At 44.6% G+C, this 25,860-nt stretch overlaps 1 protein-coding gene across 2 annotated transcripts in view; it reads left to right on the forward strand.

Moving 5' to 3' along the window:
* nwd2 (NACHT and WD repeat domain containing 2) overlaps positions 1–25,363 on the forward strand; it is a 40,644-nt gene extending 15,281 nt beyond the window's left edge. For both annotated transcript variants that reach the window (XM_076725460.1, XM_076725461.1), the window contains exons 4-8: positions 3,427–3,543; positions 12,619–12,822; positions 13,464–13,614; positions 15,732–16,321; positions 18,792–25,363. In XM_076725460.1, coding sequence (XP_076581575.1) covers positions 3,427–3,543; positions 12,619–12,822; positions 13,464–13,614; positions 15,732–16,321; positions 18,792–22,688 — 4,959 coding nt within the window. In that variant the 3' untranslated portion in view covers positions 22,689–25,363. The remainder of the gene's footprint in view (positions 1–3,426; positions 3,544–12,618; positions 12,823–13,463; positions 13,615–15,731; positions 16,322–18,791) is intronic.
* The last annotated feature ends 497 nt before the right edge of the window (positions 25,364–25,860 follow it).

Genomic DNA, 25,860 nt, shown 5'->3' on the forward strand with positions numbered 1-25,860 from the left:
CTATGGCTGAGCTGCAGCGTCTGAAACGCTGCGCCATAATTACCCCGTTGTGTCAGAGCTTGACAGATTTTCTCCAAGGCATGTATGCGAAAATTTCCTCTCAGCACTCATTATTGACAACCTCAATCAACTCTCTTAGACTCACGACGAGAGATCTGACCTCTTACTGGAGCGGGCGGATGACTGAAATGGGTAAACGTAGCATTAAGACATCTAACATTAAAGTCTAAATCCCTGCTTACCTTCCCTTCTTTTTTCTACTTCATATCGCTGCAAAAAATTTCTGATTTGGCCACGGATTTGCTTCTAAAACCTGCACTCTCCTCGAGCACTAAGAAAGCTGCATTCATCAAACATTCTTAGAGATTTACTACATGTTCTTGATAAAACTGCCTGCAGTGGAGAGCTTAAGATATATTTATGTTGGCACCATGTCTATTTTTACTGTTGTTTTCTGCCCGAGAGTCTGTTGGTGGGGTTTTTCCGCCTTTTTTCCCCGCCTGATTTCATGCCCTTTCTTCCTGGGCATCTTGGGCATAATCCCAAAGTCTAATAGTCTAACATTCAATAAATGGAAAAAAAAAAAAAAAGAGGGCTCCTCCTGCATTTGACCCGCCATGGGCAAATGCCTTCCAAGGGCATTAGAAAGCTGCTTAGCAGAAGCTGCTTCGGCTCTTACGTAAGCAACGGCGCCCCCACTACCGCGGTTTTTGGGAAGAGAGCGAAAGAGTCGGGGGAGAGAGAGGAGCGGGAGACGACGGGGATGTTGGCACGAAAGGAAAAGAGGAAAGACACAAGAAAGTTAGAGAGAACGACCCTCCTGAACTAATCCTCCATCCAAATGCTCTCCCATAAACATTCCCGTCTCTTTGTCTGTTCTCCTGCACGCTCAGGTGGGCTGATGGGCCACATTTAATCAGTACATCCTCCCCACACGCACACAGTCACATGATATGACTAATATCTTCATTTAGCTTTTAATTACCCCGCATCCTCCCAGTCACCTGATGGAAACCAGCAGAAACCTCATCGTAATCGGCGGGCGCTCGTCTCACTTCATTCCACCTCCCGGCGGTCCTTGTCGACCAAAGAGCCGATTGCAGTCTCCCACACATGTGCGTTGGAAGTAGATTAGCGACATTGATACAGTGGCTGATGTGCTCAGCAGTGAGTTTTCCACAACAGGCCAACACGAGGGATCATGTGCGTGTGAGTGGGAGAGTAAAGTAAAAGCCTTTGGTGGTTCAGAATAATGCAAAGAGGCTTGTAACTGCACTTAATCAGCACAGTTGTAAAATCAGTGCCAAACATTCTGTGGTTCTGGCTTCTTCTGTACTTTTCTATCATTTGGAGCTAAAACAATTAGTCCGTTAATTGATCACTCAGAAAATTACTCTGCAACTATTTTGATTTCCAGTTAAGTCATTACTCAAAGGAAATGCCAAACATTCCCAGGGGCAGCTTTTCAGCCGCCGTGATTCATGCTGTTCTTTGTCTTATGTGACGGCAAACTGAATATCTTTGAGGTTTGTTTGGACAAAACATGCAGTTTAAAAGATGTCAGCCCAAGATGAAAATAATTATTAGTTGTAGGCCTGCTATTATCCATCGAATATCTTTGGAATTTGGACTTTTGGTCAGACAAAAATGAAATTTGAAGATGTCTCCTTGGGCTCTTGCATTGGGTGTTTGCGACATTTAATAGACCAGACGGTTGATCACACAAAAGGTAAAAATTTAAAAAGCATAAATAATAGAGAGATGCATCCAGTGGCTCCCAGCATAGAGCTCAGGGGCCCCTGAAAGGTTGCAACACAGTTCTGAATGGTTGTAACATCACTTACAAGACAGCAAATCAAAGAAAATGTTGTTAGATTTCTCTCTGCTGCACTCACTTCTTTCCATTCTTTCTTGTTTTGTGTGGATCTTTAATGTCCGTAGTCATCGCTTCATACTAGACGTGCAATATGCAGCCTGTGGATGGGGGTCGCAGCTCTGCATCGCTTTGTTCTCAGGCGTTACAGGGCAAACAGTTGGTAGCCACTGGAATAATTGATAATGAAAATGTTTGTTACTTGCAGCCTGAGGCTGTGGAGGAAATATGCAGCTCGCTGTCTCCTTCCACAGTAACACAGCTGCTCACAGGTGCACAACAACAATCAGACAGATGAGCCGAGGTGTAGCTCCAGCCCTCCTGCTGCTCCCACCAGCACCAGCAGAGGCGAACATCTCCCAGACTGTCAAAGTAAAATCCCACACGCTCAGTTTCGGTGCCGAGCAGTTGCGCGGGGCTGCCACTCGATGCTGTTTTCTGCCACACTGCGGATGTGTCAGTCATTGTGCCAGGCTAAACTCATTTGAGCTCGCGAGTGTGGCGAGCAGCAGAGCATGAAGGAAGACAGCAGCAGCCCTCGCTGCTGAATCACTTTGGCTTCACCTCACCCCACCCCTCTTTGCTCTGCCTCTACTTTTTACCCCTCAAACGGCGCCGTCCGGGAGGCGGTCCAGCAGAGTCGAGAGCCGCAAGAGAGACGAAGAAGAGGCGAATTATGAGATCAAGCACGTGAGACTGAAACCTGAGCCTCAAGGCAGAAAAGGCCATCAGGAATAATGAATCCCACTGTACGCCGCACGTTAACGCCCAGACAGGCGGCTGAAAACTGCAGAGACCAGGAAGCTGCCAGAGGGAGGCCTTTTCCCTTTGGACAAGACCGAGCCAGCAGCAGCGTGGAGCGGGCCACACACACACACTCACAGGCGTCTCCTCACCTTCCTCTCCTCCGGTGGGAGAGCCCCCCCCCCCCCCATGGCGTGTTTACAGTTTGAATTGTCTGAGCTGCCAAAACTTGTGACGAGTGTGTTGAGGGTGACCCCCTCTGTGGCGTGTGTGTGAGTGTGTGTGTGTGTGTGTGTGTGTGTGTGTGTGTGTGTTCAGTCACCCCTCCCTGCTGGTCTCGTGCTCAGAGCAGCGTCGTGGTTTTCAGCCACACAGAGCAGGTTGAAAACAGTAATGGCATTAGTTCAGCTGAGATTTTGGAGCGTAAGCTGGAGCTGTTTTGCTTTTGTTTAATTATACTTAACCCAAAACTTGGCGTCCGTTTTCCTCCGGCTCTATTCAGCGCAGTGCTGCTCTGCTGAATTGTTTTTTTTTTTTCTCTCCACTAAGTTCATTACATTTCTGTGTGTGCATTTAAATCAAAATGTGTCCTAAAGTGCTCTCCTGCGGCAGCAAAGCCTCCCAGTAAACCAAGTGTTTCATTTTTTAAAAGGAAAATCTATCATTTACTTGCTCTTTTGCAAGCAGAGGAAGGTGGTCAAGCTATTTTTTTTCTTCCTATTGCAGAGATTTTTCACGAAGGACGAGAATACATGCTCTTATAAGACGCACAGTCATGTCAGGTTTGGCCCACGTTTGTGTGTTTCCAGGTGGTGGACCTGTACTGGGGCGTGGACCCAGAGGAGTGGGACAGTCCAGAGCTGCAGAGACTCAGAATGAAGCTCCTGGAGGAATGTCTGAAGACCTCAGCGGGACCGTGTTTTGTCGTAAGTACTGCACACCACACAGGTCACAGCTAAAGCTTGAAGCGTAATGGATTTTCCTGAGTCTGTTTGGATGTTATCGCTGCGTGTCCACACTTTGCATAACAATAAGAAAATCTGTTAAATCAGTGTCTGCTTCATATCTCCCCACAATCCCTCTGTATCTCATTACGTGGCTCTGATGGCATTAAGAAACGATTGTTCCCTCGATTTTCCAACAGCAGAGTCAAACCACCAGTTCTGGTCACATTTGGAGAGCGGCAGCTTTCGCATGCAGGACGTGGATGAATATATCAAGCAGAATCATGCAGAGACAGAGAGACAGGAGTTGATTTGCTTTGTCAGGGTGCTGCCAATAACTCTGTCACTTAGATAAAAAAACATATTTTCGTGCATGTGACTTGATGAATTTATATTTTCACCACATAAAAACAGCTTCACAAACATGACAGGAGATGCAAACTCATCTTTGCCGGAGTGCAAAGGAGAAGAAAGCATCCTGGGCAAGGATATCTGAAAAGCTTAAAAGCCATGCAAGGCTAAAATTACACTCGTACAAATGAGTTATGAGAAGACCTCTGCAAGGAGAGAGAGAGAGAGAGAGAGAGAGAGTGGCGTGAGGCGTAATCACGGCTGACATTTCAATGATCTTTTCTAGATCATTTTAGACGACAGGAAAAAGAAAAAAAAGTCAGGCACAAGGACGGAAGAGGATAAAGACAGGAGTGAAGAGAGGAGGAGAAATTGATGGTGAATTATTCAAATGGAACAGATCCGTTTCTAGAGGTTGAAATTGAGGTGAGAGATCACAGGGAGGGGTAATGCATTCTGGGTAGGGCAGGAGCCCTGGTCTGCAGGGAGCATAATCTCCTTCCCCAGACCAAGTTTTCTGTTTCCCTCTTCCCCCCTCCCTGCATGCACGGCTTCCTCCTGCCTCTCTCATTCACCAGTTGCTGTCCTCTGTCTCTCTCACGCAAACAAGCGCACAAAACACACTTTTCACAGCAAAAAATCTGCGGCTTAACGACGAAAACAGCTCCAGAAACATGAGAAATGACAACGTCTCCCTGCACAACCCTTCCACACGTCTAAAACAGCTGATTTGTTAAATTCAAAAGTATGTTTGATAATAATTATAATGCTTGTGAGCACTCTGTGCATCAGGCTCAGGACAGCAGACCATGACACTATAAATCCACAGCAAGAAAACATCATGACACACACGCCAAATGACAACCAAAGACAATCCATTCATGATAAACACCAATGGAAATTCCACACATATGCAGGCCGTAGCAGCGTAGCAGAAATTAGCCGGTATCAAAAGCATCTGATATGGCCAAGCACGCAAAACACACAGCTGAACAGAGCCAAGACAAATGTTAGCACAAGCAGGAAGTGTTGGAGCTTACCTTGGCGAGGTCAGGCGGTGACGTCACACGAAGGAAGAGCGCACATCGGGCTCGACACAAACAGCCAACCGGCACACTGGAAGCAGCAAACACAGTTCTTTTCTGGAGAAGCTGCTTTGCAATCAAAGCGCTAACAGGCGAGCTTCCTCATGTTCGCAGTGGCAGCAGGTGCTGGCAGGTGATCAGAGTGGTCGGCAGTGACACTGCCAGCTTGAAAAGACCGCCCTCTACCAAAGGGTGCGTTGGATATATGTTGCAGCATCTTGACTGTGTCATGTGAGGAGCAGCACATGTGATTTGATTCCCTGAGCTGCGTGCAGGCTCTAAAACATTTAGATTTTGTTAAATATTGCGGTTAGATATTATTAAGAACATCCACTCTACTGCATGCCCACGCTCTTTTTTTTCCCAGTGTGCCTTCGCATTGCAGTAGTTTCCTCCAAATATTGCCTGAGTACTTCAGTAGTGACCCCTGCACACAGTCTAGAAGTTTAAGATTTCTCTGCAGATGTTTTTTTTTTTTTTTTTTGTCCTTATGTGCTGAAGTTTTCCACCGCATCCTGAGATTTGATGTCACGACCTCTGAAGCGCATTGAGACGCCGTGCCGTATCGGGCCGTACAGTGTCAGCTCAGTCAGGCTAAACTGCGCTGAAATGACCAGATCTGAGCTGAGGAGAAGTAATCCGCTCGCCCCCTTTCAAGCTGCCGGTGTGCTGCTCGGTGCGGCGTTGTACATCCCGCGCTGATTTCATTCATTCCCATCAGCCGCGCCGCCCTCTGTCTCTGCTGCAATTTCACCATCTTAACCCCGACTGACCCCGAGCAATACCACACAACATGCTGAGGGAAAGTAGGCACACAGAAACTCAGGTACGCTCACACACGCGCGCGCACGCACACACACACACACACACACGCAGACACAGCTTTTTGTTCTCTCCTGCTTTCAAACACACACCCACGCAGGCGCGTACAAACAGAGCATCCTGACCTGAGGCACTTTCTCTGTCATGAAATGGAGAATCAGTCAGGGTGAACTCTAACTCTGGGTGATACAGACTGTTTACACCCCGCTACACACACACACACACACACACACACGCACACACACACACACACACACACACATATCTATAGTGCATGTCCTCCCCATCTGGCTGGTTAAATCTTTAATGGCATATTCTAGTAGTCCGCTCTCGGTGGTGAATGAAGGGTTTTATAGAGCCCACAATAGCTCCACAGAATTAAGTCTCATTCAGACTTGTCAGAGCCAGCTGCTGCAGCCCCTGCAGCCGGGCTCCTCGCCGCCGCCGCCACACAGGCCGGCCAGCCCCGTTTCCAGGAGTGGGGAGCTCCGAGGCGGCGGCGGGGTCTTTGATCAGGGACTTAGATCCTCGTTTATGACAGTTCTGGGTTGTCTGGGCCATCTCTGGAGTACCGTTGTTTATTTTTACAGGGTGGGAGACCTAGATATGTATGTGAGGACGGGGGGAGACGTCAGCAGAATTTAGGGTCTTGTTATATTTGCAGCAACATACAGTAGGCTTCAGTGTGTCACCGTGCACTGTTCAGGAAAATCCCAGAGTCTCTCCTCCTCGCTCATCTCCTTTTTGACTGTTTCAAACCGCTCCGCACGCCGTTATCATCACCTTCGCCCACTGAGGCGCGCACCTCAAACGCTGCAGCCCAAGTGTCACCCCCAGCTAACACACACACACACACCTATACACAGAGCCACATGGCAGTAAGAGGAGACTTCAAAGAGAAGCTGATCTGGGGGGGGGTCTGCAGCCTACAACAACTGTCACAGAGCCCAGCGCTTGGATCGGGGGGGGGGGGGGGGGGGCGCAGAAGAAAGGACGAAGACAGGAGGAAAATCTGTGAAAAGCAAAATTACATCTTCATTGATTATTGATGCAAGAGAAAATAGAGGAGGTGGGATGTGTTTCTATTGCAAGAAAAAGGGAGAGATAAAGAGAAGCGGCGGGGATGGGAGCTGGAATGAGGAGCGCTGCAGAGGAAACAGGATTGACACGCGTAGTGGAGGTGTGTTTCTCGCTGCCACAGAGGATCTTCGCAACACCTGGAAACCTCTTGATTCTCCGTCTGGCACACACATCTCTCCTCCTTCACCTCTATGAGTCATTCACTGCTGTGCTGTACTCCAGAGTCAGAGTAACAGCACTGATATTGAGCTTCGTAACTTCTACGCAGAGGCAGGCTTAATCCCACTCATCATCTCGGACTGATCACCGGGATCTGGGGATTTAAATCGCACCGCTCCGCATTTTTAAAGGTGTTGGTTCACCTCGTTACGCGGGATTGGGTGGAATCACAACTATGAAAACAACCAAGTCCTTCTCATTTCTCCGGCGTGTGTGAGCATCAAGTTGCCTTAGTTCATAAGGCGGAGAGTGGGCTGTTATATAACCGGCGTTTTATTGGATGTGTCAGTCTTTCTTTATGAGCAGGAATCAATTGCAGCGAGTGTTTTTCAAAGGGCACGGCTGAACGCAAGACAGGTGGCAGTGCAGGGTTGTTAAACACACACACACACACACACACACACACCACACCACACCACACCTGGGTGAAGGGGGGCTTTTCTCTAACCTGTCGATGCAATAATGCCGGTTTCCATGGCGATAGCAGGGGTTGGCATGGTGATGGTGTCATTGACCCGGAGATTAAGCATGACAATGAGCCGCGTCTGTTTTTTCCTCCTTCTTCTTCTTCTTCTTCTTCTTCTTCACCCCTCTGTCTCCTGCTCTCCAGCAGTCTCAAATGTCCCCGCGTTAAAAAAAAAACACACCAAACGCCTCAAGGACGCGTATCGGCAAGCAGAGTGCAGCCGCTCATCCAGTTCTCCTGCCCTTTCTACTTGCCTGACTGGCCTTGTGGCAGGTTTACTGCATGTAAAAGGATAGTGGAGGATACTGTAGCTCTTATTTTCTCTCTGCTTCGCCTCCATTCAGCTAAACATGATGTAACTGCTAATGTGATAGCCCTCACTGGCGGGTTTACCTCTCGTATCCAGTGGAATTCGATACAGGGAACAAATTATTGCTGCTTACAATCCAGCAAAGAAAGAAACCTGCAAGAAATGACTTACTTGATGTGGGAAATTGGGTCCGCCTGTCAGTCAATGACACATACAAACTCTAAGCAAGGTTTAATAGACTAAAATGAGCATGCGTGCTAAATCCGCTTGATTTTCAAGTGTGCTGTCGATCGTCCCACAACAAAATGCTCAAAGGAAACAGAGGAGCTGCTCAAAGCGGCGAAATAAATGAAGGTGGTGGTGAAGCAGATTGAGGTTTAAAGGATGAAGCTAATATAGGTTTTGAAAAGAGCACTCAAACATATATATAGGAGAATGTTTTGAGGGACTAGTTTCAGCAGTGGATTAATACACATTTGTTGATCTTACAAGTATATCTGAGTCCTTCTTGGTTAACCATATGTAGGGTAACAATGGGACTTATTAGGATCAATTAATGTTGGGTTAAGTCTTGTCGTGTAATTTGCTGACAATAAAAAGAAAATATAGAACATCAGCAGCCTTTTTGATTAATTAGCATCATCATTTCATAATAGCACAAAGCTGTAGCCTCCATAACCTCCAGTATGCTGTGACAATTAGAGCAGACTGTCACCGATCGTGGAAATCGCTCCGGTGGGTTCACGCGTGAGCGAGTGCCCTGAAAATCAAATATCTCTTTGATCAGACCATGTTTCTTTCTGGAGCCATTTCCCCCCTCTGCGGTGCCAAAGCTTATGCAGCAAATATCAGAACAGTTGACTGTGTGTTTCATTGATTGATTGACCGCGTGAGTGATTGATTTGTTGATTCATACTGTAGCTGAGTACAATATCTTAGTCGCCTCTCCCAACTGGCTCATCAGATAAAGTGCACTTAGCCAGAGTATAAAATCCCTTTGAAGGATGAAAAGCCAGAGGAGGGAGGGAGGCCGAGGAGCGCGGCTAAAACTGGAAATGCATTTGGCCCCTGTGTGCTCTGGTATTGTCACTTTAGCCTCCCGTGCTTCTCACACCTGCTGCTAAAGTGTAATAAGAACCACTACAACCCGATGGTACCCAATCAAAAGAGAGACCCACACACACACACACACACATGGACACACACTTGTCAGCTGCCGTGCTGTAATCCACTTTGGATGGCCTCGCTCCAGGCGCGCTCTCTGGCTAAGACAGGCATGTTAAAACCACCCAGCAAATATTTGGACACTTCTTATATTTTGGCTTCGGTGAGTCGAGTGGGTGACAGAAGTGACAGTGGATTACACGCGAGGGTGGAGTGGGGTGAGGGCGTCTGATGTGTTGGCATTTGAGCACCTGATTTTGCTGTTTTGATAGGAAGCACCGGTTGGTTTTATCCTAATCTCTATCTCACCACACACACACACGCGCGAGCACACACACAGTCGGTCACCCGCTCCATTCATCCTGCTGTATCACCACGAGGCAAGCTGACAGAGACTTTGTCAGCAACTTGGAGAGTGACTGCTCTCTCCTCCTCCCTCTCTCTCTCTCTCTCTCTCTCTCACACACACACACACTATATGTCTCTCTCTCCGCATTACTGTAGTTCAGCCCAGTGCCTCCATCCTCCACTGACACATCACTGCAGCACCGTGAGTCATCGAGGGTGGATGAGGTGACCTGCAGGGCAGCCTGGTGCTTCAAGAATCAGTCCCGTCACAGGTTCATAGACAATCTACGGGTCTCTAAACAGCCACTTGTTAGTAGGCTTATAGGTGGATTTAATATTATGTAAAGAATTGTTGGATCAAGGCGTTAAATTCTCACCAGATCTCTCAACTCATGGCACTGTACAGTACATTAAATACAAGCTCTGTTGTGACTGTTCATGAAACCCTTCAGCCTCACGTTAGCATGACCAGCTAACTAGATTGCTACCAAACTGCAGGTTACATTTTTGAAAGTCAGTCCTGGACTATACCACATTGTAGGCACTGGAGAGGCATTTTAAACCAACCCATGGCGGGACTGTTCATTAATAACCGAGTTAGCCAACTAGCTTGCTGCAGTTGCTAAAAGCTGGGAGCGAAAGTTGTCATTTCATGCTCCAACAATCGATTGTAATGAGGACCTATTGTTTCAAAACGTCCTATGAATTTTGAGAGGTGAGTCAATCAAATCAATTCGGTTTCAATATTTCCTCTAACAGATTCCATCCCATTTATCCCAGTGAGATCTCAGGTTGTCTCTTGGTTTCACATTTCTGCTGAGAAATGCAGCTAATCATGTCTTTTTAAGCACCCTGAGTTGAAACATGAAACATTTTGCCCTTGAATGCATCTCGCGACCTTTCCCGTCAATCAAAACTGAAAACAGTGAGCGGCCTGGCCCAGTTATCTCTGAAATGCTTCATTTAAGCTTGGAGGGAGCACAGAGAGGTGCACGCAGGAGGAAATCCCTTTCCTTTCTCCGTCTTTGGTCCTTCTTTATTTAGTCTTGCATCATGCAAATGCTCGGCTCGTGTTCTGTACTTACATTAGCACTGTTTTCTAATTAGACGTCTTGCTTTATTGGATGTACTTGAATATTCCAGTCACAGGAGGGTTCATTTATTCATTACTTAGCATGGATTTCTTTTCAGCTTTACTTTAATATTCAGGGGATATTTCTTTCATTTCCCATTGTTGTTTTTCACCCTTTAGTGGAGGCTACATACAGATCAATGTTTATATAATGCAAAAGATGTGTTTGGAGCCAAAACACAATACCCAACCTCGAAAGTGACACCTCCTCCTCCAAAACAACTGATACTGTACCTGGAAACTAGAGGCAAAATAGACCTTTGGGTACCAAATTTATGCAGCATGCTTACAAAACTGCAGGACTGTAAATGAATCCACCATGTGCATTTGTGGGTTTTGAGAGTAGGACGTTCCTACGGACCATGCCACATGCCATCATCTGATTCGGCTTGTTCTCTGCATCTGTTCCCACTGTGAATGCCAAGGGAACGAGGAGTCCAACATGGAGTGGCTTTGAAGCGTCATTGCCGTGAGCGCACCAGCATAGTTTTCCTGCTCATCGGAGCTCACAGTTATTTGGCCCGTCCCTCGCTCGCTGCCCGTCTTCGCCCTCGGGGGCTTTAGCCGCATGTGAATTACGACACATGGAGTAAAGATCAGCTGGTCGTGGAGTTGGAGCGTTTCCAGTGATTTCTGCTCCCATTGTCCTCGAACGCGACTGATGGAGCACATCCAGGAGCGTGCGAGGAAATGGCCCTGATCACTTCCGATGCTACTGAATGGGTTGCCACTGAGAAGCGTGTGCGGAGATGCCGAGGGGAAGAGTGGCGAGTCGTCGGAGCTTACAGTAGATACGCCATGTGGAGTGGGAGATAATAGTGGGATGAAAAGGCCACTGTTTAATTTGATGGTGCCTAATTATGCAGCTACTGCGTCGAGAGTTCTGGTTTCTGACTGAAAAGATTGTGGAGAGCGATTGTTTGGCTTTGGTGGAGAAGACGTGGTGAGGATTATGAACGTGAACCCATAGCAAAGACGCACGCGTCAATCAAATTTCACAGTCCGGGATTCTGTTCTCACACATCTACATACGTCCTTTTCATTAATGCATTCATTTCCCCTCATTTAAAACAGCCCCATCTGTTCTATACATAAGGCAATCTGCTCATTTTCTTAATACTACTGATTACTGAGCATTAGGAAATTTGGCCGAGGCTGAGTGTTTTACATAAATGTGTCATTCAAACATTTGCCGTGAAGCAGCAGAACAAATCTGCTTTTTCTGACTGAAAACAATGAATTCTGAGAGAGGAGACTGGGTTTAAACTGTGCTTTTGTGCCACCAGATAGCTTCCAATATACTGTCAGATTTGTAATATTGTTGATGAGCGTTAAAGTGTGACATCTCAGACAATTACAGTTAGCATCCAGCTGCTGAAGTGTTGTGGGGATGGTGGTCAACCAGTGTGAGTTAACAACACTTCAAGGGCACAAGTGGTTTCTCCCTCCTTGTTCCTCTTGTTAACCTCAGTCACAGTTTTCCCGTCTCGTATTCTTCATATAAAAACTGATGAGATGGCTCTTGCTCATCCTCCTTCAGCTTTAATGCTTGAATTGCTCTTTTACATATCTTTACATGGTGATTTATTTATGTTGGTGCGTGAGGCCAGATGGCGGTTTCATTTCACAAACACAGGTTCCGTTTGCTTGTGAACAATTGTTATTTTCAACACTTCCTGCAAACATGAATGCGTCTCTGTGGGAAGAGAGACATTTTCTTATTTAAACTATACATACGTGGCTGTGGTGGAAAGCAATTTCCATTCAAGATAGAGCTGTCACTATGCACCACAGTGTACACAGAGTGGGGAGTGTGGTGGCAGCTACATCTCCGATGTCACAAATTGGCTGGTGGATGTCCCAACTGCACCACAGTTGTGCCTGTGGCTCTGAAATTGCCTTAAATAAGTTGCACGGTATGCATCATTGACTCCACTCTGCGCCACTGATCCAAAAAACAGAGCCCTAAAACAGTTTGAAGGCTCATGATGATACACATTTCCTGCATCTCTCTCCCTCACCTTCCCTGCCCTCCATCTTTCTTTCTTTCTGTCCTTCCTTCCTTCCTTCCTGCCTTCAGGGTCTGGTGGGAGAAAAGTATGGCAGCATCCGAGTGCCGGGGGAGGTGGAATCAGCGGAGTTTGAGATGATCTTGGATGCAGCTGTGGAGGCGGGGCTGGACACACACATCTTGGAAGAGTGGTACTGCAGGGATGAAAACTCTGTGCCACCCGCATACTACCTCAAACCCAAAGCCCAAATGCTTAAGAACTACCAGAACTCAGTGAGTGCAGCCAACATGCTACCATGACAGGGGCAGAAAGGGGCTTTGTTGGTGGTTGTTACCCACATGGATGTTACTAAACAGTGCTGATAATGGATTGTTGTCCTTGAGCTCGGAGGTTCATGAATTTCAGTCTCCTTGAGGAACACATTTTATATGCACAGAAAAGAAAAAACGGCTTTGCCTTCAGTTTATGAGCAATGTTGTTTCGTCTCAGGCAGTTCTTGAGCTCTTTTGAAGTCTTTTGCTTCACTTTTTGCTAGAACAAAATAAAAAAAGGGAAAGTTTTAGTACATTTGCAAATGACCCCATGAAAGTCATTTAACAACAATCCTGTCAGCACAGTTAATTTTGAATAAAACTGCTTTTGCTTCTGAGTTCCTCCAAGTTTCGCTCAGAACTGCATGTTAATGTTGCCTTGAGTCTCACTTTAAGTCATGAAAACTGTACATTGTTTGTTTAACACACTCTACGCTGCTAAAAGTGATCCGTGAAGACTTGAAAATCTGAAAATCATTTTTCCCTTCGTTACTGCATGTGCCTGCACAGAGCTTAAGAAAACACGAGTAGCCACATCCCCTCAGTGCACGATGGGAGTCCTTCGTCTAAACTGTCCTCTCGCTGCCCTCCGTCCCACTTAGATGGAGTCGAGCAGCGCAGCCAAGACCAAGAATGACAAGGCCTGGAGGAATGTGTCGGAGGAGATCAAGAGGATCTTCCGAACCGCGGTGCTGCAGCTTCAGGAGAAGGGGACCATGAAGAGCGCTCAGGCCAAGAAATTCCTTTGCTCTGGTTGGTTTCAGGTCGCCTTTTTCTTCCTTTCTCTTCTTTTCATGTCCGTCTTTTGATGACTTCTTTTCAAGTTGGAACACGTCTTACTGGCTGATGTTTCGCTCGCTTCTACCTCTCGGGGTTTCTATTATGGTTTTTCACATTTCTTTATTTGATTTTTCTGTTAAAAATACCTTTAATTTGATGACAAATAATATAATTATAGGAAAAACGACAACCGCATTGTGTTTGATTCTTGAGCTAATCGCTAAGTTGGTTCGCTGATTAGTGGAACAGCAAAATAATTCTGCAGTCATCAGTGAAACGCTGCCATTTCTGAGCCAGAAATGACAAAAGTTCACAGGTTTTAGCTTCTCAAATGTGAGTATCTGCTGGTTTTTAGTCTTCTATGATAGTAAATGAACATTTTTGTGTTATTTTGTGTCTGTATTTTAAGAATTTTGACACGTTTCTGCCATTTAATAGACTAAACAATTAATCAATTAATCAAGAAAATGATCAGCAGATCATCAGATCATGAAAATAATAGTAAGTTGCAGCCTTGTAGTTAATAAAATAAGTGACATCATCTTATTTATTCCAGAAAATCAGATCAATCATACCTGACAAACAATATGTCTGATAGTATTGTATCCTGTGTAATCCTGTATATCTGAATGAAACCATGTTTACATGCCAGCGTTCCCGAGCTTCTGCTGACGTGATGAATTAGAAGAGATAATGATTTTTAAAAAAATTATTAAGCCTCAGGGGAAAAAAAAATCACTCGGTAAAGTCCATGTATTTAATGAGCGCGGCTCTTGTGTAGTTCGTCATCTTTTAACTAAACTGATAACGAGAGATGAGATGCAATCAGGACCCGTCAGGCTCAGCTCGGCTGACGACAGTGATTGATGGATCACACTGTATGGTCATCTCACGGTAATCAATCCAAATAATGTGCTGCGATGTCAAGTGAAAACAGACAGCATTTTTCTCTCCTTGTTTTCCATTAATTTCACTGTTTACTGATGTTATCGTGTAATATTTTCAGTGATTATCAGGCCAGAGTGTTGTGTTAGTCACAAAACCACAAATTGATTGCGTGGTGTGGTTCAGCGTGGTTCCTAAAAGTTATTTTTCACCAAAGGGTCCAGTCAAACATCAAATAAAAAACAGTATTATCAGGTTTTTCGTACCTCCGTTAGTGTAAAAGGTAACAGCAAAAGCTAAAGGGAGGACTCTTGACATTTGAACAATTCCTCCCACTGTTTAATTTCACCCTGTAAGGTTGCTCTTATATCAGTTCGTGTCTATAAAAGACTCCATTTGGGAATCGCCCAGTTATTGCTGAATTGTTTGGACAGCACTGAACTAATCTTTTCTCTTCTGAGGCAGTCATGATGGGAGATGATCTAAGCAATAACACGGCGATCAGGGTCTGATGACGAGTCCTTGCTTTATAGTCCTGGCCCTGTTCTCACAGAGCCGACACAGTATGCAGCCTTTGTTAATGGTGGAAATCAGGAATAAGCTAATTAACTAATTGCCGCTCAAGTTTTCTAAGTTGTGTGAAAAGGAAGCACCTCTTTTGTGTCAGGAAACTGCAGTTTTTGTGCACTTTAATTGAGCACACTGGGCTTTAAGCGGTGCCTGGTTTTTGCTGTATTGAGGAGGTTGTGCCGTCTCCTGGAACTCCCAACTTTCCTTTCACACTTTTCTCTCTCCCACCTAATTAGTGGGCTACCATGTGAGCAGAACTACACAGGAGATGCTGGCAGAAATTCAGTCAGCTGGCTCTTTGTAGGGGAGATGTGATACAGTTCAGTGGTGCTGGCTTATTTGATTTTATCAACTTTGTTTCCTCTTAAATAAGGCTCAAGAGAAATGTATGTAATTGGAAGCTAAAGGCTTCTAAAGTCAGTTCAGCTTTGCTACTGAAAGAAATCTAAATCCTACATCTGTTAGACGTTTATCTTTGCAAGTTGTACATTATAATCCGGCAGTGGACCTTATCAGCAATGGGCCATTTTAGAACTTAGCCAACACAACCGAATCATAAGTTTTCAAAAGTCGTGACATCTGGAGAAGTTGAGGAAGAGTTCTTAGCAATTTGCTGTGTTTTTCTCTTATTTCAGCCTTGGAGGACGAATTGGACTTTGCCCTTGGGAAACAAACTCCTGCCTTTCTCAGGAAATGTGTCTGCTACATTCGCAAGATCTCCAACTTCGACCGCTTCGCCAAACTCCCCGAGATGGCCCGATACATGGACATCGTGGTCAGCGGCGATCGCGTAATGCGCAACCAGGAAGCCTACGAACGCTTGCTGAAGGTACGGGACGAATTCATCCCCACGGTCGTCGCTGCCTCCAACCTCCGCGTCTACTCTTCAGTCACTCACTGCGACATGAAGTTAGGCTACTCCCAAGAAGTGGAGAGCAACTATGTGGAAGGTCTGTGTAAACAGTTCTACGAGGACATGGTGGACATCATCCAAGCCACAGTCCAGCAGAACTTCGACACGGAGACCGACCCGCTGTACGATGAGATCCTGCAGCACCTGTCGCTCTGTAAAAGCTACGCTGAGCTCTACACATTCAAGACAGAGTCCTTGGATTACATACAAGAGTATCTTCTGCCGTCCAAGGGGAGCAGAATGAGCCCTCTGGTGGTCTACGGAGGACCCTGCACTGGGAAGACATTGCTGCTGTCGGAGGTGGCCACACAGGTGAGATGTTAAATGGTGCCATCAGTCTTCTCTTGTGTGATCCTCGCCCGCACTTTGGCCGGCCCTCGCAGTGCGTTCACGCTCGTCTGTCCGTCTGTCTGATCCGAGCATGTGTCCATCTTTGTACAACAGCGTATGAGGGGGCGTGCAACTGTTCATCTCTTCTCATCAAACGCTTGCTTGACCATCTGCGTGTCTGCCAAAAGACGGTCCATTGCCATGCAGACGTCTCTAATTTCCCGGGAAGCCATGCATATGCGCGTGTGTGTGTGTGTGTGTGTGTGTATGTCTGGCCATGATTTTTTTTGGTGTGTGTGCTTTTTCAAGGTGTGTGAACATCTGCAGAGATTTCCACAAAGTCTGCATGCATTTGTTTCTTAAAGTGAGCGTGCATGTGCCGTGTTCTCTGTTCACTCTCTGGCTTTGTGTGTGCCATCTGGCCGCCCGGCTACATTAGGATCACACCATCGCCAAGATCACACCGCACACACCCACAGATCTACCCGTCCTGTCCAGCTTTTACAACAACTGTCACAGTGACGCACTCATTTATGATAGGAGTCATTCATATCACCCAAGTTCATTGTGAAATTGTGTAAACTGTTATAATAACACTCATTAAAAGAGCAGCAAGACAATGATCAAACACACACTCATAGAGCAGAAGTTAGTGATAGAGGAGACAGATGAGGCAGGAGCAGGTGTGTAAGGGAACATGGACAAAGAATAAGGAGGAAACAGGCAAGAAAATGGGATTTTTCTACGGTAATTTCTATTACAAATAAATCCTATCGCTTCAGTACACCAGGGGCATGTGCCAAGCTTCCGTCGGGGGAGTTTACCTGTTTTCCTAGAGCCTGTCCTGATTTTCGTGCCATAGCTTTTTCAATCATCTTTGTTCTTTCATGTTTTCAATACCAGGTGGATCTTTCAAAGGCTTCCTTGTAACACGCTGGCAACCGCACTGTGTCCTCAAGTGGAAACAAGTTTTTGGAAACAGAAAAGGGGGAAAATCTGCTTTCTGAAATCGTCAGAAAGAAAGTTTTTAGAAATTCACAAAACGCTAGATGTCAGTTTTATCCATTTCAGAGTGACTAGTAATTTCCACAGTCAAAGAGGAATATATGAAATGATTCATTGAAATGATTCAAATGGTTGTATGACTTATCAGATGCTGCCCACGCTGATTAACCCACTGATTAATCACCCTGTTGCACTAATACATGTTCAGTAGGTGATCGGGTTGCCCACTTCACGTGTTCTGCCTGTGCTGCTGTTGAACACCTTTCCATTAACTTAAAAGCTGAAACTGGATCATAAAATATGTGCTTCCACTACCAGATAGATGTTAAAGTTTTCTGCAGTTGGCTAAAGTTTCTCTCCATCATATTCTCGTGTGTGTTAGTCTCTAGCCATTTAGTACTTACAAGTTAAGGCAAGTTAAAACAAAAGATAATAGTCTGAGGTCCTCTGTGGCCTTGGTATTTGAGGGAGAGAGGGATGTTATTAGATTTAGGCCTGTCTTTTTGGTGCAGGATGAATGCAGAAGTGTTCTGAGGCCACTGTGCCACGACTCTGTGCTTGAGTCTGCAGGGTGTAATTCACACCTAATCTGTTTGGTTTGATTCAACTGAACCCTGGAGCATTTGTGTCTAAAATTTAATGATTTACATTATAGGGAATTGCAAGGAAGGCAGGTCGCCACAATGTGACGATCTAAACAGATTTGTGTGTATGAGTAATATACCTCCACACGCACAAACACACATTTAAAACATTTAAAACTGTAAATACTCTACTGACAGATACTGTGTCGCTCTCTTATTCTGTCCTCCTCGCTCACACGCAGCTAAATGATGAGTAGGCGTCATCAGTGTTGCCCTAAAAGTGTCAAGTAGCATCTTAATGTTCAAAATCTCAGCTGGGCCATTTCGTGAATTCATGAATGAAATTAAATTGTAGTAGTGCTCATTCATAAAATGTTTCTCATGATGAGAGAAATGATTCATATATGAATAAAATCTATGTATTAATGACATTGAAAATGTTTGAAGACATTCTCAATGTCCCATGATAATGTTCATTAAAAGTGAACATTACTGACTTTATACATTTTTTATGTCTAATAAACGTTGGTGTAGTGCAGATATACTGTCATAGGGTAAAAATGTATTACGCCTCTCCTTACTGTGCTGATGAGCCCTGCTTTCATACTGTTAGAATAACAATTAATTAGATCTCTCTGCCCTCACTCTAGAGCTTTGATTAATCCAGTTGTTTTGATTGTTTCTCTGACCAGAACAAGTAGAACACAAGTAAATGTTACACACAGCAAATATAAACAAATGTCTGAAAATGTTCTCCATCTTAACATTTTATTTTGTTTCACATAGCCTATCATGTGTGCTATGAACCCTAGTATTAAAATTGTACTCTTCTCTAACAGTCATCTCTGTGTGCTGTTTTTCAGGCCTACACATGGCTGCAGAAAGAGATGGGCCCTGAAACTGATCCAGTGGTCATTGTCCGTTTTATTGGCTCCAGTCAGCTCTCCACAGACCTACGCACCCTCCTCCAGAGCATTTGTGAACAGATTGCACTAAACTACCGCTGCCTGATTCATTTTTTGCCGAACAAGATCCAGGAGATGAGGGAGCTGCTAATCAACCTTCTTGGGGAATCTTCATTTCACAGGCCCTTGGTCATTGTCCTGGATGCCCTGGAGCAGCTCTCAGATACTGATGAAGTTCGCAAGCTGTGGTGGCTCCCCATACACCTGCCTCGGACAGTCCGCATTGTAGTTTCAACTTTGCCCAATAAACACGGAATCTTGCAGAAGCTTCGACACCTCATACATGATGAGGGGTATTATGTGGAATTAATCCAGAGGGACCGCAAGGTCTGCAGCCAAACATTAAAACAGCAGTTGCTGGGGGTGAAGAGAAAAGTCACCTCAGGCCAACAGATCTATGTCAATGAGGCACTTGCCAAGTGTACGTTGCCAATGTTTGTCAATCTCATCTACAGAGAAGTAGTTCATTGGAGGTCTCATAAAGATGTGGATGACAGGTCCCTGTGCTCCACAGTGCATGAAAGTATTGAACAGCTCTTCTACTCAGTGGAGAACAAGTTGGGACAAAGATTTGTCTTCAGAGCATTAGGGTATATCACCATGGCCAAGGCTGGCCTAACTGAGGTTGAGCTAGAAGATATTCTGTCCCTTGATAATATAGTTCTTGGTGATGTCATTGTGGCAACATACCTCAAAAACCCCTTGAGGATCTCTTATGATTTGGTTGCAAGGCTCAAGGAAGAGCTGGAAGGTTATCTGGTTGAACGTCAAGTACGTAACGTCACCTTGATGGTTTGGGCCAACAGACACCTTCATCTCATTGCCCAGAAGCTGTACCTTAGCAATGAGGAGGACGTCCATCAAATGCACAGCCTTCTAGCAGAGTACTTCTTGGGGGCATGGTCAGGAGGGAGGAAAAAGATCTTCACTTATGATAACAACCATTTCACTTCGCTGAATATATCTCATCACAAAAACCCTCACCATCAGCAGTCCCATGAAAAAGCATCCTCGGACAAGTACTCATATGACAGGCAAACTCCTGAGCAGCCTTGGGTGTTCCAGTGCAACCTTTTGGAGCCTGACATTTTCTTTGTCAACCACAGAAAGATGACAGAGCTGGTATACCACCTTACCAGGAGTGGGCGCACTGATGACCTCATGTTCGGTGTCATCATGAACTTCAGCTGGCTGTACACAATGATCAAGATTGGCCAGTTTGAAAAGGCTTTAACAGACATTGACCTAGCTTACAGCTACACCCAAGAAAAAGAACTGAAGTTCTTAGCCACCACTCTCCGTAGCATTAAGGTGAAAGTGCTGAAGAACCCTGCATCGCTGTCTGCAGAACTGCAGCAAAGGCTTCTGCCAGTTGTCACCTCCCTCCCCAAGCTCAGACACCTCCTGCTGGAGTGTGACAAAGATGGCCCGAAATACTGCTCCATTGTGCCTCTCCACTCCTCTATGGACGTCACCTACAGTCCAGAGAGACTTCCTCTGTGCTCTAGTTACATGCAGATTGTGGAGATCTTGCCCACTCTAGCCCCAAACATAGTCCTTGTAGCCCTGGAAGATGGGTCTGTCAGCACCTGGGATGTAGAAAGCAGACAACTTCTAAGACAGATTGACACGGCTAGATCAGTAGTGCTGGGAATCAGGCTAACCACTGATGAAAAGTATCTGGTCGTGGCCACAACCAAAAACACGCTCCTCATCTATGATAATCACAAGTCCTGCCTTTTATCTGAGGTTGAAATCAAGGGGTCCAAGCATGGTGGTGTCGCTGGTGGGGTGGCTTTCATCAATGGATTTACTTTGTCCACCCATCATGCTTTGGCTTGGCTTGAAGCCAGTAAGGACGTCAACGTTATTGACCTACTTTACGGTTGGCCTCTCTACCAGTTCCATTGTTGGTATGAGGTGACTTGTGTCCAGTGCTCTCCAGATGGAATGTATGCCTTCTGTGGCCAGTACCTCAACACTGCATCCATCTTTCATCTGGGAAATGGGGACAAGTTGGCCACCGTGACCTCTGACTTCTCTGGGGGATTCGTGAAATCCATTCTAGTTCTAGACACCCTTCACCAAATGGTGATGATTGACAATGAAGGCAGTTTGTCAGTATGGAACACCAAAGAGATCACCAACCCACGGCTGATGGAGGATTATGATTGTAGAGGGGATGATAGTGAAGTGGTGAGCATTGAGTTATCTGAAGACCAGCGCTCCATTCTCATTTGCAAGGCCAGAAGTATCGAGGTACTGGACACAAAAGTATGGAAAATGGTAGAAAAGTTCAAAGCCAAACGTACCGAACGCTTTGTGGCTGCTGTTCTCTCAAAGAATGGACAAAGCATTGTGGCCTCCATGGAGAACACCTCCTCCATATTTGTCTGGAGGAGGGACAGTGGACAGTGCATGGCTAGCCTGATAGAGATCTCAGGGGCTATCGTCAAACTCATTAAATCAGTCCACCACAACCTGCTCCTCTCTGTTGCCAGCAGTGGAGTGTTGTCCATTTGGGATATTGATATCATCACCGCCATGTCCAATATTGACAAAACAGGCAAGAAGATCCAGACATTGCAGCTGTCTGGCAGAGAGGACTATGTGTTTACCATGGACGGTTCAGAAGCTGTCCACAAGTGGAACTTCAGCACTGGCTTCATTGAGACAGTCTTTAAGCACGAGGGCATAGTGGAGAACTGTGTCCTAACCTCCTCAGGGGATCTCATGGTGACTTCAGATGACAAGTCAAGTCAGTACATCTGGCAAACCAACACTGGAGAAAACATCTTCCGCATCAATGGACAGAGAATATCACAGCTGCTAATCACCCACAATGACCAATTTGTGGTGTCTCTCTGTGAGCAGAACGCATCCAGAGTCTGGAGGCTAGCGACTGGGCACAAAGTGTGCAACATTTTAGTCACCCTCCAGAATGCACTGATCACTACAGCAAACACTTTCCTTGTGGGAACTTCCAAAAACAAGCTCCTCGCTGTCAGCCTGTGGTCGGGCAGTGTGTCCAAGAAGTTTGTCTGTGATGATGGTATTAGCATCGTCAACTTCAAGCTCATTCCTGACTGTCCTGACTGTGTGGTGTTCATCACATCCACGGAGACTGTCTTCATCTGGAGCGTGGCAGATGAGTCAGTCTGCAGGCGAGTCCAGCTGCCCACCAACTTTCTCAAAAATCTAGAGGACTTCCAGATCTCACCCAATGGAAAACTAGGAATTGTTTCCAAAGGTGATGAGAATATAAATGTCCTGGATCTCCACAGCGGGAAGCTGAGGCTTGTCCATGCTGCGGGTATAATTTGGCGTCAGAAATTATCAAGAGATGGACGTTATCTAGTGTATGTCTGTTTCCGGAACTGTGATGAAGACGATGATGCCGGTGTTGTGTCCAATCTGATCGTGATGCGCCTTGCTGATGGTAAGAGCATTGGCACATGCTCCTTATACAAGACGCCCACCTTCCTGTCTCTCTCACAGCGAGCACTGAACATCATCATTGGCTTCGAGGATGGCAGTATCGGCACATACACAGTAGTGGATCGTGTTGATGCTGCCCTCAAGATAAAGATAGCCACCTCCAACAGCCGACAGATTGTCAACAATGCCTCGCAGAAGGTGCGGCCCAAATGTGGCAACCATTCCTTTAAGACCGTTGCCGACTGCATTTGGAGAGAGTCAACTGAGGTCTTTTCCAGAGACAGCCCTATCAACGTGTCTGACTCTGGCGAAGGTGAGTCGACCACGCCTACAAAAAAGACTGAACTGTTGCAGTGAGAAGTGGAGATCAGAGACTTGGGTGGGGTAAGGACAGGCAGGTGGAGATAGGTGACAAAGTTTAGAATCTCTGGGGTTGCAGTTGATTCTTGTTTACAGCCACGTGATTCAGCTGCAGATGTCAGCCCTCTGGGTAGTTAATGGGCCGACCATTTTAACGCTGCACTCAAATTATGTATTACTTACTTCCAACTTATGATACAGTTTCTCTTTGTTTTACACACGAAGACTGTTAGAAAAATACTATGTTTTTGAAAAGAAGAAACATGTCAGTTCTGTGAGGTATTAGTTTGCCATTATGTGTCCTTTTGCATTTGAAGAACAAAGTTATTATTCAAATGTCTCGGTCAAAACATTTTCAAAGCCATTCCAGTGATCTTAGCCACTTTCATTGTACACTATCTTTATTTACATTGTGCACATGAAGTTATAATGTTGTTCCGAAAACAAAAGAGCATATTTATGTTTGTATCAACATCAGTCGGTACTGTACAAAAAGGAAGAACTATGAACATATGTACATATCCCTTTTTGGCTGCTGCAATATGTGCAACTCCTTAAAAATGTTATGTTGTGCTTAATGCAATCAAAGTGAGTGCCTGGAATTTAAAATGTTCTTTATGTGCAGATTACAAGATTTATGAAAATGCAGGGAATTTGTAAACACAGTATACACACAGTTACATACGACTTGCATTGATGTTAAATCTAAAGGATCAGTGTACTGATATCCAGTCAACAACTCGAGAGATTGATGGCATTGCTCTTTGTAATGATAGTTGTAGAAATTTCTTGGAACAGTTTACGTAAATTTGATGTGAATTTACCTGCAGTTCCATCAGTTCGTGTGCTGTTTGTGTTAAGGGAAACACCACTATTGAGCATACAGTGTAGCATAGCACCATACACATTCACGCCTTAACCAGTGTACTTGCTTTAGGTTTAGTGGAGTTTGTTCAAATGTTGCAGTAGAAAAGGACAGAGTGATTAGCCCAATGTTTCACTTAAACAACTTGGCCACGTGAGTATATTTAGAGGTTTAGACAGTAGGTGGAAGCACTTTATGAGTGGTTTGTGAGAAATTATTACATTTATTCATATGAAACATTGTATCAATTGTTTAAAGTGATCTAGAGTTGTCTTAAAATAGTGGTATTGGATTTGCCTACAAAAATACACAAGGCCATCCAGGTACTTGCAGGCTACAGCTACACTCCCTCTTAATATGCCTGTTATCAATACAAAAAGTGACAAGGGATGGGACGGATGGGAACATATGGGATCAAAAAAGGGTTAATAAGATGCTGAGCTTGTGAAATTATTTAAACTTTGGTTGCATATCAGCTTTTGTACACCTGTGAAAAAATCATGGAAAATTCAGGATTGTGAATGTGTAGAAAAAAATTGTAGTTGCTTAAAAAGATAGAAAAATAAAACATGTGCACAAATGTATCAACAGTGAAGTTACACATAATAGTTACGAGCATGAATGTGGCCCAGTTTTTACAGCCAAAATCATGGTCAAAGTTACTCTTTACATTTACTTTCTGCTTCAAATCTGTATTCACACAAGAGTAACTTTGAGTTACCTCTCTTCTGATTTTATTTTTGCACAAATTGCATTCAGACATTGTGAAATTGTTTACACAAATGCAAATATTTTCTGACACATTCACAAATTAGAATTTGGCACACAGGTTTTTGTCACAGGGTTTGAATTTCTTTCCTATCATTTCTCAAGCTTTAAGTCTTTCTGACCCTTCTGTGAGCCCGTAGAAATCTGACTCTGGTGACATCATGACAGGCTGAAATAAAAGCTGTTTCAGATCTGGTTCGCTGACAATCCAACAGAAGACACGAGTTATGTATGAGGTTGTACTTTGCAGGTACCTTGATCGCTTTTTTTAAAAGCATGTCTGTATTAACCTAAAACGCAATTCTGAGCTCCGATGAGACCAATCATCTGCCAGGCATGATTGAAAAAAAAACACACTTACACTTTGACATATACTTTTTAAGGGCTATTCCATCTTATTGTATGTTTACTAGTTTTGAACTGTTGAGATAATAATGGCCCTTGGATAATTTCAAACCGGGTAGCAGCATCAAGCTTTAAAATACTTTATTTCCCCACAACTCAAGAGTTTCTAAATTGGAAAAAAAGAAAGAAGAAAAAAAAAAACATATTATATCATGTAATTGCCAAAGTCCCGATTATAGTTTGTGTTTCATTTTGTTGACCGTCTCATTTGTTTTTTGAGGCTCATACTGTAATTATATTGGTACCAAACTGTTTCAGTGTTCTACTGTGATTATGTTTATGATAGAGAAAATGTGCTATCTTTGCTAAAAAGTTTAAAAAGAGTCCTCTTATAAAATATATTGGAATGCCAGTTTAAGAGTATATTTGAATGTGCCCATATGGAAGCCAGTAAATGGTATTATTGTATGTTAAGTAACTTGAATGACTTTTAATAACTTACATGTTTGCAACTCATAGTTGACATACTGGTATAATGAATGTTTCTATGGTATTCTTTGTATTGTCAGGACTGACTTACCTGTTTAGAGATTTATATTTTCATAAATGTTGTACTTACATTTTGTTACAGAGTTGTTTAACTGGAATTCAAACAGAAAAGAAACTTATGTCTGAAGCAATATGAAACTAGTGTGTATGCATTGTTTGTATGAAACATTTTAATGTAATAAAATGGTTCACTTTTTGCCTCCACCGCACCGCCTCGGGCTTCTCTCCGTAATTAGTGGTTGATACTAGACACTGCAATCAAGTTTCTGCTGTTAGACACCCGAGTGTTTTATTTACTTTGATCTCAGACAATGATTGATGTGAATAAACTCTCTTTTAATTGGCTACAATAAGCCCAGTCCTGATGTCCCATATAAGAGAAATTGCAAAGCATCCTGAGAAACAGGTTATTCATAAAGGGGGGGGTGGGGGTTGTTGTTTCACAGAGTCAGAAAACACTGACAGAGAAACACACACATCGACAGAGCGGAGCTGTAAAATGATTTGATAGGCCAGTAATTGCCCTTCTGTGCTTGATGCTGAATGCCAGACAAGCGTGGTGAATATTTCTCCAACACTGGCTGACATTGTCATTATAATTAGGCGATGTGTGTGCACTGCACCTGTACAGTGCCCTGCGCC

The sequence above is a fragment of the Chaetodon auriga genome, chromosome 24 (assembly GCF_051107435.1).
Source record: "Chaetodon auriga isolate fChaAug3 chromosome 24, fChaAug3.hap1, whole genome shotgun sequence".
In the NCBI taxonomy this organism is placed as follows: domain Eukaryota; kingdom Metazoa; phylum Chordata; class Actinopteri; order Chaetodontiformes; family Chaetodontidae; genus Chaetodon; species Chaetodon auriga.